This window comes from Brienomyrus brachyistius, unplaced genomic scaffold (genome assembly GCF_023856365.1).
Source record: "Brienomyrus brachyistius isolate T26 unplaced genomic scaffold, BBRACH_0.4 scaffold35, whole genome shotgun sequence".
Taxonomy (NCBI): domain Eukaryota; kingdom Metazoa; phylum Chordata; class Actinopteri; order Osteoglossiformes; family Mormyridae; genus Brienomyrus; species Brienomyrus brachyistius.
In genome coordinates this window covers 938,521-953,398 of record NW_026042310.1, presented here as the reverse complement: position 1 = coordinate 953,398, position 14,878 = coordinate 938,521, and the positions used below count along the sequence as shown (strand labels likewise).

The window sequence follows — 14,878 nt, the reverse complement described above, 5'->3', positions numbered from 1 at the left end:
GACAATGAAATTAAAACCAGGTAAATACAGTACATAATAAATCAGAAAATCAAGAAACTGCCGGCACTGTTCACAAGCTACTTTAATGTTCATATATCGTCAATGAATTTTGATCGTCAGAAATTAATCAAGCTCTACAATCATCGGCCCCTTCTTCCGGCCCTGTCCTTTGCTCCACCGGTTCTCTACCTCCTTTTTCTCCTTCTCCAGAGTCCCCCTCTCCCCCTCGCTCCTATTAAGCTGCGCCCACACTGCCCGGGCCAACGCTGTCACTTCCTGGCCATTCTCTTTGACCCAGGCCTGCAAAAACTCGCATTTCTTTCCTGCAGCGAAATACTTCCTCCTGGTTTCACCGTTGTCGCCCTCCTTTGACAGAGCCCCCCTGGCCTGCGTGAAAGTCACACGTAATTGAGACAGCGCTGCTAAGCAGTATCCAATTGGGTCCCGCTTGCTACTCCCAGTCAGAATGTGGGCCACAGCCTCCGTCGTCCTGGCTGCGGTGGTTGTGTCCCCCCGTTCGGCGTACCCGCCCTCCACCACGGCCATGGCTCCCCCATCCAGGGCCTCCCGTAGAGAACCGAAGACCCGGTTAGAGCTCAGACACTCGGAACCAGCCAGCGTCACTTGGCAGAAGTCCTGGACCAGGTCAGACTCCGAGAGATCCCCATTGAAGAGGCACAGGGAGAAGGTGTATCCGTATAGGGCGTTGACCAAGCTGTAACGCACCAATGGGGAGGCATTAGAGGACAGGGAGCGCAGAGGCGGGATCTTCTTGCTCACAGGCGGCACGGAGTCTGCGTTAGGGCTGTGCGTCCTCTTCCGGCCCGGGACCGCTGAAGGCCTGGTCCTCTCAGCATCTCGGCCCTCTGAAACGCTCTTGGTCCTACCAGTCTCATTGGCACTCTCCATCTCTTCTTCATTTAAAGCAGGCTGTGCTCGCTCCTTGTATCTCCCCTTGTTTTTTACCTTCTCCCTTGCGCTCCTCTTTTTTCCCTCTGCCTCTCCCTGTAGCACTTCTAAGCTGTCAGCTCCTCCTTTCCTCTCACTCTGCGCCTCATGCTCTGTAACATCTCCCAGCACCTCCATCAGGGCCCCCTTCCCTTGCTCATGCGTCTCCCACCAGGGCCTCCACAGGGGCACCAGCCCCCCGATGGCCCCCCCTTTCACCAGCTCCTTAAACTTCTCCTTATCCTGCTGGGGCAACAGAGCCCACAGCTGCTCCTCTGAGAGAGAGTTCAGATCCAACCCTGACAGCCTGTCTGCTAAATCCTCTTCTGTCTGTCCATCGCCTTCCTCTACATCTTCTTTTCCTGCAGTAATCTCTTCTGCCTGCTCTCTTGCCACACCACCCTCCCCAATCTCCCTGAGATTCTTTAATATAGCCTCTATCTCCTCTGCGTTCCCCGCCCCCGATGTCTGAATCTCTGCCAGCCGTGACAGATGCTCCAGAATTTGTCTGTTATCTTCTGCACCTCCATGTCCTTCCTCCTCCAGCTCCTTCAGCATTTGCTCCGTCTCGCCCCCTCCTTCATTCTCCCTTTCTCTCAGCCTCAGCAAGATCTCCTGCATCTGTCTCCTGCCTTCCTGTTCTGTACTCCCCGTCCTCTTCAGCTCCTGCATGACGGACTCCTTGTAGAACTCCTCAGAGCAGGTGGAATGGGTGGGGCTTCTATAGCACGCCACGCTGCAGTACGGCACGTTACATCGCGGGCAGGTATAACGCAGAGGTTCTTTCAAACACAGTCCACACATTCTATCCGGCATTTCCGAAACACTGTCCCTCATTTCACCTGCCTCTGTCCTGCCAGCAGGTGACAACAGTTCCCCAGGCTTTGCAGTCCCTCTCCTGGGCAGCGAAATTCCATCTCTGTCGACTGGGTCCACCTCCTCATCTTCCGCACTCCAGTACCGATGCTCGCCTTTAGGTTCAATGTCTGTCAGCAGAGTTCTCACACAAGCCGGCATTCCCCTCTTCAGCACAGGGTTCATGTTGGGCTGATTTGGCCAAATCTGCCGTTGTTCGAAGGATCTAAAATTTAATGAAAGGCAAAGAATATAGTCAACAGTTACCGAACTAGCGAGCCACAGTGGTTAACTGTCGTGAGCACGCATGTACAAAAGAAATATGACGCGCAAACGTGTTTGGGGAGAGAATGTAAATACCATATAAAGCCTAAGATTATGATTAATGGTCATTAAGCGAATACACATATATATAATCACATTTAGCAAAACTGAAAGAGTTTAAAGGTTATATTCTGAAGACTCGTAACTACTGCTAATACGCAGACTTTAGTTGGTATTGCCACGGTACGCATTTAAGTCGCTGCGAATATTTAACGTCGGATTTAAATGTAAATATACAGTAGCCATTATAACATTATCATTATAGTTCTGTTAATCGTTTAAGTAAGCTAACTACGTTAACCAATACACCAATTTACCAAGCAGCTGACTGCTAACTAAGGAAACGAACCCGGCCAATATATGCAGTTGTAAGCTATTACAATGTCAAGTCGCAATTTATAATTCAAACTAAAGTTTGGTATTTTCTGCAGATTATAATTAAAATATTTAATACAGTACTTACAACGACTAATCTCGACTTTATGTCGGTACGGCATATACGGCCATGTGCATAAACTGTCGTAAAAATGACTGTCGTAAAAACGTGTCAGTCGCGTCCCACTCTCACTACAGACTTGCTTACCAGGCTTGTGAAATTCGTAACGCCAGTGGCGAATGCAACCGCGTTGGCTGTTTTGAAAACAAAAAATGCGTGATATATCTACTCTGAAACTCTAGTGCTTATAATTTGGTGCGGAACATTTGTATTTACCAGAACTTCCTCATCGGGCATAAAATCTCGTTCTCACCACGTTTCTTTTTTTTATTGGTGTTCTACCATGGTAGTGTCCCTGTGCCTTTTCTGTTTACAATAGGAGGCTTTCCTTTGCATATGAACACTTAGCATATTAATTTTTATTTATCAGACATCCATCCATCCATTTTTGTAACCCCCTGTCCTATTTGGGGTCATGGGAAGGGGGGGGGGTGTCTGGAGTCTATGGGCACAAGGCAGGGAACAACCCAGGATGGAGGGCCAACCCATCACAGGGCACACTCACACACCAATAGCTAATTTTGCAACTCTGATTAGCCTCAGCATGTTTCGGGACTGTGGGGGGAATTTGGTGTACCTGGCAGAAACCCTATGACAACAGAGAGAGAACATGCAAACTCCACATACATGGAGCTATGGCAGAGGCTCCAACAGTGGTCCCAGAAGTCTGTGCAAGTTCTAAGTTGTCCCGGACATGACAATCTTGGGGGCTTGGATCGAAGGCAACTGGACTTTTTCAATTGAACCTGTATGAGGTGTAAAATTCAGCTACAATGGAACAAAACTGTAATGAGCAGGGTTGGGGCTGTTCCAGGATGCATCCGTCAATTCCAATCCAAATCAGGAAATGGAACTAGAGTAAGAATTTAAATCTCCCTGAAATTCAATTCCAATTCTGTTCTCCATGCACCATTTCCATTTCCTGATTTGGACTGGAATTGATGAATGCATTCCGGAATGGCCCCAACCCTGTTAATGAGTCCGATGAACTTATGTTTAATACTTGAAATATAACTCCAGAGTTCTTGTCGGTGCTCAAGTAATATAAAGCGGAGATTTTCAAGTACAGTGTGCCCCCCCCCAGGATGAAATGTGATTATTCCATCTCTGCAGAACATCTCATCAGCAGGCTGACAATGCCTGTCTGCACTGGAAACTTCAAGTGCTCACTGTTTGCGCCATTGAGGAATTTGACATTATCCATGCTAATCAGTCTTACAACTTAAACTTAAATTTGTGAGAAAAAATAATCACCCAAAAGTGCTGTTAACGCTCCAGATTTAAAAGGCTTGTTTTAATCAAGCAATAAGTTTTTTTTCCAGAAATGACATACACATCATTATTATTTACAAAATAAAGTCCCATATGAATTTTCATTCGCCTTCTGCATCTCCAGAAATGCCGTCCTCAGAAGCCTTTCTCCAACAACCATTCCTTCAGCTCCCTGTCAAAGTGGCCCTTGATCCGGATGCTCATGGTCACCTCGTTGACTTGTGTGAGCGGGCTTTTGCCAGTCAGCTGTACCAGATACTCCTTGACGTCCTTCTCCAAGGCCTGTCCAATCAAGATGGAAAACTCCCAATTAACATCCACGAAAGAGCTGCAGCAATTCAAACTTCAAAGAAGACTGGATTGTCCAGCCCCACTCAAGGGTGGAAGGTCTAGAGTAGCCACAAAGAAACGTGGCTACAAATTTAGATGATTCACCAACCAGTGTCTTGCTCATTATTATGTTCTATCTAAAAGCAAAGATGCTGCATTACGTTTGCAGCCCTGGCAATGTTCTGAATAATCAGGAGATCAAATATAAACATTTTCCATTTACCGCATTTAATCAAGTCTAAAGCCGACGGGCTTTCAATCGCAAAACATAATTTGGTCATTTGCTGGAAGAAGCAGAGGTGGAGAAGTTGCGCTACTTGCCCAGATGTCCCCCTCGATCTTGCGCAGCAGCGTCGTCTTCCGGTTGCCATGCGTGAGGTCTGTGTAGACGGGCACGTTGTGCATGCGGGAGCGGCGGACCATGTAAGGCAGATCTGGAGTAACTGCTGGAGATGAAAAATGTGAACTGTAACGACATTTTTTCTTAATATGGGAGTCCATTCGCCAAATCCTTCAATCAATCTTTACCTGATGGAGGCCTCCATCCGGAAGGGGCGGGGCCATCGTGCAGAGGCGGGGCCGGAATCTGAGTGGGCGGGATCAGTCGCTCTACGTATCTGTATTCCTCCGTTGACTCCACAACTGAACTTTTTTGCTCTCCTGTGCAGCTGCTGGCCATCTGAATTCCAAGACGGAATAAAACAGCAATGCTCAAAATTCGCATCACAATGGCTTTTGCTACTAAAAAGTATGAACTACAGAGGAAGTTATTTTTTATGGGGAAAATTGATTTGTGGGAGATCTTAACAGGTGACCCCACAAACTGCACTAATTTAAAACTGATTTAAATGGAGATCAAGCCAGGACCCGATCTCACGTCCATATAAGGAGTCAAAATGCAAAAATTCCTTAAGCACTGTACTCTTCTTAATCATCTCAGTCATCTGCATTTTCATTCAGATAATGTACAACGTACAGTAGTACGTTTAAGACCGGTTCGGAGACACACCAATAACTTTCCTGTCATTCTCATGCACTCAAATACCAATACACGCCGATGTGCAATCAGGTATCTCTCTAGGTATGTTGTGTGGATGATTTAGAATTATAGCATCCAAAAGTGTAGTGGTTTTCCTACACTTGTTACTTTACATTACATGCAACCTGCAAATACACATTAGCATTTTTACATATTTAGCCTACTACAGTTACTTTCCATATAATGGCAATTAAAGGATGTCTTCCTCAATCACTCACCCGTAAGCGCCCCATCTTACTCGGTACAACGCCAACGGGGGTTAACCACACGTAAGTTGGCTTGATCGCCGCACACATTCGTGTGAGCATGTTTACTACAGACGCCGACATGTTGGCCCTCAAACTCCGAGTAGGAAGGTCACGAGGCGGGCCTCTCAGTTTCGCTCAACTTTATTGACACTCCAACTGAGGACAACTACAATCTACTTTCAAAGGTTCTGTGTTTCTAATATTTGCGTATTAATCACGCTGACAATATAATATAGCCTCAAATCAACGCAATTATTACATTCTTTATTAAAAATGAACATTTATATTCATAAATCCATGTCCTGAAATAATCAGTTATTTCCCCGTTCAGTGCGCGGTGGTTTTGCGCATGCGCCTGGGTGCCGTCGCCCTTTTCGATCCTCCGTCTACGGCGGCAAGTTGGCGAGTGAGTGCGGCCTCGTGTTCTGGATGAAATTATATAAATACAGGGAGAAACACTGCATTATACTATAACAAAAACGCTCTCACATCAAATTATTGTTGTAATGCAATCGAAACTCTAAGAGGAAAGTCCCTAATATGTACTTATAATAGGTACCTAGCAGCTTAGCATTGCTAGCTATCGGCCTTATGCGATGCGCAGGCGATAGATAAATTTATACACTGTTATTATTTTGCACGAAGAATGAAAGATAACACACACAAAAGCACTTTCAATGTTACGTTATGCTACTGATGACGTTTCTTAAAGTTTTGGTATGATGTTGATTGTTTTTAGCGCCTTGTATAACATTAGTATTAGTCATGGCTGTACTTGTGCTGTTTACTGTAGTTTGATTATATTTTGCCATTTTTCCTACATGTAGTTTACAGAATTAATGACTAATCCGCCAGTGCATAGTTTTAAGTGATTATATTCTATTGTAAAACGTTTGTATACTTGTCAAATAAGTGCTTAAGTAGTCATCTTAACTCGGCCGACGTTATCCACCTGTAATTATTCGATTGTATTTTAAGTATGTGGCACTAAAAAGTAATGGCAAACAGCTTATGGCAAAAGCACATGTTCAGCCATGGAAAAATCTTGTACTCGCCGGTGATGCCCTGAGCAAAGATAAGCAAATGTTGCGAAATCAATAACTTATAAGAAGTGATCAGTGTTGCTGTGTTAAATAACGTTTAGAAGACATTCGTGTTGCATTTTTTTCCACCTGTATGTGTGAAACATGCTGTTTCTAACCACTCAGGTCGACAATGCAGCTGTTCGTTCAGTCTCAGAGCTTGCACACCCTAGAGGTGTCTGATAACCAGACCGTCGCTCACATCAAGGTAACTTCTGCTTAGCCTTGTGCTTTTAAATCATGGAAAGTAATTAGTTGGATAGCAACAAATTTATGATGCATTTTTCACTTGCTTGTATTTCCACATTGGTGTGTATGGTGTATAGCCCCCTGCTATGTCACGATGTCACATATGGGTTAATTATTTGTCTTTTTTATGTATTATTAGGTGTGTTTGTATGTCTAAGTGTTGTTTTGCTCTATGTTATTATGGCTCCTAATTGCTCCTTTGGGGCAATAAAGGATTCATTCATTCATTCATTCATTCATTCATTCATGTTGTGGTTGCAGTACCAATGGTGCTAATAAATCTGGCTTTCCACAGTGCCCAGTGTGGTCACAGCTGGCCACTATCAGTTCTGATTGGTTTAATGTAAAGTGATGACCCATTAGTGAAGTTTGCTGATTGGGTGACATTTGTTTTTTTTTTCCCAGGCTCAAATTGAGGCTTTAGAGGGCGTGGCCTGTGCAGACCAGGTGGTTTCGCTGGGTGGGGCTCCCCTGCGGGATGACGATCTGATTGGTCAGGTCGTCCTTGAGGAGTTCAGCACTCTTGAGGTCACTCTCCGCTTGCTGGGAGGTGAGCTGTCATTTATAACATGCTCCTTAGGCACAAGCCCCTCATTGTGACTGAGGCGAGTGACAGCTTCTATCATGTCCCGGGTCTCTTATTCTCCCATCTTCTATTATCTCTCAGGTAAAGTGCACGGATCTCTGGCCAGAGCTGGGAAAGTCAGAGGACAGACCCCCAAGGTAAGGCTCAACTAAGAAGAGGTGCAGATACTCAGGAAATGAAATAGCCTCTATTCGGTCAATCCAAACCAGAATCTGACCGCATCTTTACTTGTAGCTTGTAAAGAAAATAACGCGATTGACAGCAAATCGAGGGGATTGTCAGTTCATTGGTGCGGATGATGTCATCGGGCAGGTGGCAGGGACCCAGCTGACAATCACCCCTCACTTCCTCCTTTAGGTCGACAAGCAGGAGAAGAAGAAGAAGAGGACGGGTCGTGCGAAGAGGAGGATCCAGTACAACCGGCGCTTCGTCAACGTGGTGCCGACCTTCGGCAAAAAGAAGGGCCCCAACGCCAACTCATAAATGAGGCCTCGTGCTGACTGTCGGGAACCAGGGCGTGTAGAGCATGTGCCGTACCAGACGGCCTGCTGGGGGCTTAGCGGGACACAGCCGTGTCATGCTGGACTGTCCGGTACTTAAGTGTGGTTTGGTACAATAAACACGCTACCAGAAAGATACCATTTATGTCATTTACTGTCTCATACTTACAAGAATGTACAAGTTTCTCTTAGCCTGGCAATCACCTTCCATTCCAGTATTCTAAAATGAATAAAAGTGTTTTAGCCAGGACTTTAGATACTTTGATATCCTAGAAACGGTAAAACTGAATTGAAATGGTCTTGCTGCTTAACCCGAGTTGCATTATTATATGTCATGCATGTCCTTTTAGCCAAGTGCCTTAACTTGCAAGTAAGAGAAGTTACAGCTGGTTTTAAACTGACAATGTTTTACAGTATTTTAAAACATTATGCGCAAAGATTGAGCAGAAGGGTTCCTACATGCTTACAGTCCCAAATTCGGTTGCTTGTGTTCTCCATAGCAAACAAAACTGAAAAACATAATTGACTCAATTTTATAAGAAACATTTCATGCCAAACGCCATTCCCAAGTTGTGACATTCCAGATGGTTTTATTAAAAGGGTTTCAAACTTAATTCCTGATATGTAGGAAATAACGCGGTGTGATCCCACAGGATTGGAGACACAAATTATTTGCACACAAAGGTTCCACAGAATGACGAGTATTCTCAAAACTGTGCAGCTATATTTACAGTCAGATTGTCATGCTTTATTTGGTTAAGATCTCAATTAAAAACGCCAGATGCTGAACATGGTCCATAAACGGCACTTTAATCACCAAAAAGTGTACAAACTGTTGAAGGTTGATTTTCCACGGCTTTGCGCATCCTGGAAACAAGGGAATGGCGGCTTAATGCGACGACCAGAACGTAGTCTTTATGCCTTCTTGCCTGCCTTCCCCACTGGGTCGACAATCAGGACGACACCCCAGGAGGCCAGACCTGTCAGGGAGGAAATTACCGATTACCGTCTGCGTAAGTGGCTCCATAAAAAAGTCAGAGCTATTTAAATTTCGCACAGCTAAAACACGCGCATGCGTAACAATGACAGGCCCCATAAGAAAAGTTACCATGTTCAGTATGGTACAGCAGGTACAACCTACACCTTATTACCAAAATCTGCCTTTACAGAAACAGAAATCGGTGCTACTATGATGCAAAATGAGATAGGAGCAGATGGAGACTCACAAGCAGCGAAGACAATCTGAGCCACGGTTCCCATTGAGACCGGTCCTCCTTGGCGAGTTACTCGCCGGGCGGCCTGAAACACGTATCCCCCAGCCAGCAGCAGACCGCCACCGGAGAGCAGCCGACAGCCCCAGCAGTTACCGAAAAGCTGGTCTTTTGGAGGGGACGCGGGAGCTCGGACTTCATCAGACCTCGCTGACATTATCACATAAAGATTCCCGTACTTTTTGGAAATATAACCTAGCCTAAGCGGCCATTCACAGTCGTTCCCCGAAACGTTCTGCAACCTGTCACTTCAACAGTCCACGTCCCTGCTACATAAATATACACGTTTTACATTTAAACATGTGAAACGCGTTTAGAATCGACCTTCTGCCTCTTCTTCGCCTCGCTTGTAGACATCACATAAGCGCAATACTGCCCCCTACAGAAGTGGAGGAAGAATCAGCAAAAATAAACCAAGGACACTACTTGACAAAAATTAAATTTACGAATACTTAAGAAAATGCAAAGCCTTAAATCATAGCTTAATCGTATAAACGATTCAGTTAAATTAAAATAGCGCAATGCATTTTAATTTCAGAAAATCTATCAACAAAGGACGATACTTATAAACTGTGGACAAAGCATGATTCGCTCATTAAAATAAAAAAAAACCCTATATATTTCATAAAATACACAAACGGGAAATAGATCATAGCCGCACCAGATACAGCTGGGTTTTAATGCACTTAAATTAATTCGTGTATGTAGATACAGATCCGTGATAGTGCTGGCGAGGCTTTTCTGCTCATGTTGCAGTTCAACAAAACGCGTTTCTCCCAACACTCTAGTATGTTAAACATATGTATTTTTCAGTCATTCCTTGAATGTCCAAATCGTCTGGCTACGTTCTCATTGGTTTCTGCAGCCTCCTTTATCGCCTGGAGCAGCAGCGTGTTTCTTTGCCGCGTCTCCTCCATTCGTGCGGGGCTCGCCTCCGGCAGGTTCTGACAAGAGCGAAATCGTCGTTTAACGTAAAGGCATAACACGCTGATACTGCAAAATAAAGTCCATATCTGTACGCGTATTGCTGCTATTATTAATATGACGTTTTAAAAATTTGTTACGAAGCTTGGGCTGCTAGAGTTTATCAGCTATTATTTACACTGTGAATTAAAATGCTGTTAGTCGGGTTTCAAAATATATGAAATGAAATGACATTTCACACGTTTTCAAGGTAAGCAAAAGGCACAATAAACAGTAGATATCAGAGAGAGCAGTTATTAATTAGGCGAAACCCACAGCCTACTAAAATGCTTTACAGCCGCTGAGACCGATGCTGTGTACCTTCATCATCTCTCTCCTTTTGTCTTCTCCCGGCAACATCATAAACCACAGGGCGCCCCCTAAGCCGATCACGCCAGCAATTCCTGCATATCCCAGTATTGTTCTTACGCTACTCATAGCCCCCAGAGGAAATCACGCTTTCACATAGGAACCTGCATGCACACAAGCTATCACCATAACGCCCGCCGTTCAATTATCTCAGCAGTGCATTTCGGGATACCGTCAGTCAAATACCTCCGGTTTCTTCTCCTTTAAATGAAATTCGTTCCGGATTTGATAGTGCTTATAACGTTAATAAAAATGTTTTATGTCATCTACTTCTTCACATTCATAACAACGACAACAACAATAATAATGATAATGATTTGATCCATTTTGATCCATTTGTGGACATTTAATTTTAGCATACACACACACACACGCACACATATTTCATAATTTTCACACATTCATATAATTATTAATTAATTTATTTTTAACATTATTTTTTTTTTACTTCCGATTCCTTATATAGCTACGGGATAATAAGCCAGCTACGCTTTGGATTAATTATTTGTAGAAGTTCTACATACGGAGTGCAATATTGTTGCCCTAGATCTACCAAATGACCACCAGATGTCAACCACGCAGCGTGTTTGCAATGATCTGGGCTTTGATGCCACAATAACCTGTTGCCCCGAAGCTACATTTTATTTTTATTACAAGAACTATTAAAAACGTCTGCTGTGATCTTACTGGCGGAGGCATTTTGCTGTGAATGTAGTTAATTCTCAGAATATGTGAGTGTTTAACCACGTGTCTGCAGCATTTAAGCAAAGATATTTACATAATGACCCTTTTATACCCCATGCTGGTTTTATTGCAGCCATTCAGATTTTAATATCTTGTTCAAGCAGTCTTTAGGTTACGATTAGGATTAATATTTAGATTGAATGGACTTTATTCATCCCAGCGGGAAATTCTGGTGGATGCCGCTGCGGGAACATGCACAGACGAACACACGCAGATATTGCGTGAAACAGACAGGGTGCAAAGACAGCACACATAGTGCAAACAAATGTAAAAAGGACACATCACACAAATAAGATACCCCGAAAACTGCATATTCTGGCACTACAGAGACAGATAAATATTTAAAGAAAAGAATAATAAATTAGAGTAAAAATTTGCAATGGTATATGTATGCAGTATACGAAGTCCGGTAGCTACTGCAGCTACAAAATGGAGAATGTGGGAGAAAGGGCACATTAATTCCAAATGCCGTTGTGATATCTGGGCACAAATTGGCGGACTCTGGTCCGAAATACAATTGAAGCCGGACCGCGTGATCGATTGCTCCCCCCATATTTGATCTTTTATCATCGAGCGACGCTCCCCCCCTCCCGTCACATCCAGTTTTTTTCGGACTCAGTGGACCTTGACTTTGTGTCGCTGATGGAATTTGGCCCCCAGGGAAAATAATTACAGGGACCCCATAACTATAGCGTATCTGCACGTGGGGTGAAAATGTTTGCAAGCGTGGAATAAGGTTCTAATGTGATTTTTACGTTCATCCTTCATAAAACAACTTGTGTATATATCTGCCATGTAAGCGCTGGAATAAAACTTCATTGTACAGATATTCGTTAGGGACGAACCTTTTTGTTTGCTTGACAGAATACATTTTTTTAAATTAAACTCTTAGATTCACGCCTGACCATATGCGGATTAGATATGGCACGAAACGGTAAAAAACCCGACCCATTTTCATTTAATTCCTACAAAACCATCCTCATTAATCTCGTTTTTTTTTCTCGTATACACGTCCACTAAAAACATCAAATCTTCATATTTAAAACGATACATCATGACATTATGACGTTGTTAATTTGTTTATTGCTATATCGTATTACTCCTTCTTCCAGAACGCCCCCCACCCTCCGCCCCGACACGGGAAAAATTCATAATGAAGCCCTTTTAAGCAAATCGCATTCTAATGCGCAGTGACTGCTAATTTTTTGTTTTGATTACATTATGCATCTGCTTGGCAGATTCTCATCCGCAATCAGTTTTATTTGCCTATTTGCGGAGCCGGATGCTCCCTCAGGCGAATCAGATGGATTGGCTCTGTGACTGCACACCGGCGTCCCTCTGGGATTAGGAGCGCTCGGTTAAAGGTCCGGTAACTTAGACATTATGCTACCTTTTTTCCGAATAACAGCTGAGTGTGCACAGACTGAAGATCTCTTTCCAGAGGCACAGTGAGGAAATTCAATATGAGCGTTAAATGTTTGAAACGGCTTCTGGGTGCAGAGATAGTGCTGACAATAATACAAAACACATAATCAGTCAAACAAACATTTTCCCCCGTTTTCATTTCTTCTCTCCCTCCCCTAGATCCGTCAGTAATGACAGCGACTCCCCCGCTTCTCCCTCTGATCGCTCCGCGGACCCTCGCGGATGCCAGCCTCCGTTGCCATGGCAATCCCCTTTCCCGAAAGCTCGCTGTGTGTAATTACATCAATGCGTGTTACAGTATCTGTGTCAAACCGCATTTCTGCGTTTATGCGTTCGGCGGGAGTGTATCTCTTTAATATTTCGGCGACGCATGCAAACTGATAATCTTGTTTGTCACATCAAAAGACCCAGTAAAATGTTGAAACCAGAGCGCTATACACGTTATCGTTGGAAAAAAAGGCCCATATTTGCTGCATTCTTATACGAATATAATTCATTAAATCTGCCTTTCTCAAACCAGAACTTACAGTTTTGGCTACAGTTTTTTTCTTGTTACTTGTTTTTTTGTGTGTATTCCCATCCTCACTAATTTTCTATTCAATTTATGATTTCCAAATATTTCGCCGACAGTCTCCATTACGACTCCCTCATGCTGGAGGCCTTGTTTACCAAGCGCTTTATCGTAGCCTGGCGGTAATAACAATGTTATGACCGGCGGTTTCCGTTTTCACCGGGCCTACTTTCATCCTTTAGCTCAGATGTTAAATTCATAGGCCTGACTATGTCCTTGCCCCCCATATCCCGGTGGGTTCTATATTCCTTTTATCACACTCCATCCCCATCTTTAATTCTTTTGCTATCAACCCATTTCCTGTTCTATCTCAGATGTGACTGTCCGTCCAACTCTTCTTTGTGTAATTAATCTTCTTGTAAATCATAAATATAGGGCACGTATAAACCTATACCAGAAGCATTAAAAAAATAACCCAGTCAATAATACGCCTTGTAGGCAATTCTATGTTATAAATGGCGTGATTTTCTTTGTTGAATTTCATCTTGGAGATTTTACACGCATGTTCCAAACTGCATATTCATATTCATGACGAAAAGTGTGTGGCTGTGTGTATCGATCATCGGGCTGTTTCTGGAATGTCATGGCTGTTGATTGTGTTGCATTTTTGCATATATATATATATATATATATATATATGCGCAGTCGCTGTCAGCAGCTATCTGACACTATACTGACAGTGTACTCCAGTCGTGTCAAGATGAGCTTGGGTGCGCCGACGATATTCACAGCTGTGCCTCGCGGCTGTTTGTCAGTTATATAAGATTACGATGAGTTATATTGTGTTGCGAATTCATATATTGTTGCACTGGCCCACCAGGCTGGGGACCAGAAATGCTCATATCTTTGGTCCGATTATCACAGCGCTGACTTACAGAGACATAGTTTCTCCGAACATCTATGACCCAATAACACAGCGTTCCTATTCAACATAGATAATTTTTGATTCATTGACGCCAATTTTAGCTCATTTCTTCCCTCGTTAATTAATCCACCGATGCAATTACTAAAATTGTACTGGCGATAACGCACTGACAATAATAAAAGCATCAACTATTCGGTTAGTGACTTTAATATCGTGGTATCAACTTTAATCCCTTCCCAGCTAGCACAAACACGCTCAGAAGGTATTGCTATTAGAATCGCAAAACAAACAAAAAATGACAAGGAATATGTCTAATTTTGGGAAATCGAAGGACAGATTCTAACTGCCCATTTACAAGACTTCCTCACATAGTTGACATTAATAAAAATGTTTAAGTGATGTAAAATCTTATAATATTAGGCCTACCCAGACACACTAACCGCATCTCAAGAAAAAAACAAATGGATTACTGTCACCCAGAACAGAGACATACTCGTTCCCGAAGGCAAATACGAAGGACATATCATTGTCAGCACAAAGAAGCGGTTTGACAGGTGTATTGCTTTACAGTAATACCCGTCTGTCTGAGCGCGCCGCGGGAGCTGGGACAGTTCAGGCAGTCGTCATTTCTGGCAGTACGATCGCGCTTAGCCCCGCTCCACAGGCGGTCTCCCCTTATTAATCACAGCACATCTTCGGCGTCGCTGCGCCTCTCCGCCCTGCTGCGACTAATTGAGCTTG

The 14,878-nt window shown here is 43.6% G+C and overlaps 4 protein-coding genes across 4 annotated transcripts; 1 reads left to right on the top strand and 3 right to left on the bottom strand.

The window, feature by feature from the left end:
• Positions 1-64: 64 nt before the first annotated feature.
• Positions 65-2,678, bottom strand: znhit2 (zinc finger, HIT-type containing 2). Its single transcript, XM_048997939.1, has 2 exons — positions 2,591-2,678; positions 65-2,029 (listed from the first exon to the last, which is right to left on the bottom strand). The coding sequence occupies exon 2, from the start codon at positions 1,987-1,989 to the stop codon at positions 124-126; it is 1,866 nt and encodes a 621-aa protein (XP_048853896.1). The 5' UTR covers positions 1,990-2,029; positions 2,591-2,678; the 3' UTR covers positions 65-123.
• Positions 2,679-3,889: 1,211 nt separating this feature from the next.
• Positions 3,890-5,640, bottom strand: mrpl49 (mitochondrial ribosomal protein L49). The gene is made up of 4 exons (XM_048997962.1): positions 5,483-5,640; positions 4,754-4,904; positions 4,547-4,671; positions 3,890-4,177 (listed from the first exon to the last, which is right to left on the bottom strand). Exons 1-4 carry the CDS (start codon positions 5,591-5,593, stop codon positions 4,031-4,033), a joined length of 534 nt encoding a protein of 177 aa, XP_048853919.1. The 5' UTR covers positions 5,594-5,640; the 3' UTR covers positions 3,890-4,030.
• A 200-nt stretch (positions 5,641-5,840) lies between these two features.
• Positions 5,841-8,067, top strand: faub (FAU ubiquitin like and ribosomal protein S30 fusion b). The gene is made up of 5 exons (XM_048997966.1): positions 5,841-5,918; positions 6,721-6,802; positions 7,249-7,393; positions 7,511-7,566; positions 7,787-8,067. Exons 2-5 carry the CDS (start codon positions 6,728-6,730, stop codon positions 7,910-7,912), a joined length of 402 nt encoding a protein of 133 aa, XP_048853923.1. The 5' UTR covers positions 5,841-5,918; positions 6,721-6,727; the 3' UTR covers positions 7,913-8,067.
• A 1,647-nt stretch (positions 8,068-9,714) lies between these two features.
• Positions 9,715-10,715, bottom strand: LOC125721837 (ubiquinol-cytochrome-c reductase complex assembly factor 3). Its single transcript, XM_048997967.1, has 2 exons — positions 10,485-10,715; positions 9,715-10,144 (listed from the first exon to the last, which is right to left on the bottom strand). The coding sequence occupies exons 1-2, from the start codon at positions 10,599-10,601 to the stop codon at positions 10,010-10,012; spliced, it is 252 nt and encodes an 83-aa protein (XP_048853924.1). The 5' UTR covers positions 10,602-10,715; the 3' UTR covers positions 9,715-10,009.
• Positions 10,716-14,878: the final 4,163 nt, after the last annotated feature.